At 52.6% G+C, this 637-nt stretch overlaps 1 protein-coding gene across 1 annotated transcript; it reads left to right on the top strand.

The window, feature by feature from the left end:
• Window positions 1–621, top strand: LOC106535398 (uncharacterized; the record flags this gene model as incomplete). Its single annotated transcript, XM_014032398.1, is given in 1 exon segment — window positions 1–621. A coding segment is annotated over 1 exon segment (547 nt), but the record flags the coding sequence as incomplete, so codon positions are not given.
• Window positions 622–637: the final 16 nt, after the last annotated feature.

The following is a 637-nucleotide window of genomic DNA, read 5'->3' as shown; positions in this document are numbered from 1 at the left end:
CTGGTGGAGAGCCAGAAGACAATTACAGAAATCTGTGGACACATTCACCAAGTCTGCCAATAAATGCAGAACCCCGGCACCTAAGTATAAGGTGGGACAGAAGGTTTGGCTCTCCACCAGGGATTTGCCACTAAGGGTTGAATGCAAGAAGTTGGCTCCCCGTTTTGTTGGCCCTTTTCCTATTTCCAAGGTGGTGAACCCGGTGGCGGTCAGGCTGTCCTTACCCAAGTCAATGAGAGTTCACCCCACTTTCCACGTGTCCCGGGTCAAACCATACCTGCAGTCTCGTTTCGAGCCCGCCTCAGGGCCCCCTCCTCCCGCCCGACTGATAGATGGCGGTCCGGCCTACACTGTTAGACGACTTCTTAAATCTCGCCGATGGGGACGAGGTCTCCAGTACCTCGTAGACTGGGAAGGTTATGGTCCCGAAGAGAGATCTTGGGTTCCTGCACGCCACATTTTGGATAAATCACTCATCAAGGACTTCCATCAGAACCATCCCAACCAGCCTAGTTTTTCCAGAGGTCCGTCAGGAGCCGGACCTTAGGGGGGGGGGTTCTGTCATAGTTTCTGGATCTAGTCTCGTTTTGTTTACAGTTTTAGCTCATGTCATGTTTTCAGCAGCTCCTGTCACAGC

The sequence above is a fragment of the Austrofundulus limnaeus genome, unplaced genomic scaffold (genome assembly GCF_001266775.1).
Source record: "Austrofundulus limnaeus strain Quisiro unplaced genomic scaffold, Austrofundulus_limnaeus-1.0 Scaffold1442, whole genome shotgun sequence".
Classification (NCBI taxonomy): Eukaryota; Metazoa; Chordata; class Actinopteri; order Cyprinodontiformes; family Rivulidae; genus Austrofundulus; species Austrofundulus limnaeus.
The sequence above is the reverse complement of the archived record's forward strand: the minus strand, read 5'-3'. Positions and strand labels throughout refer to the sequence as shown.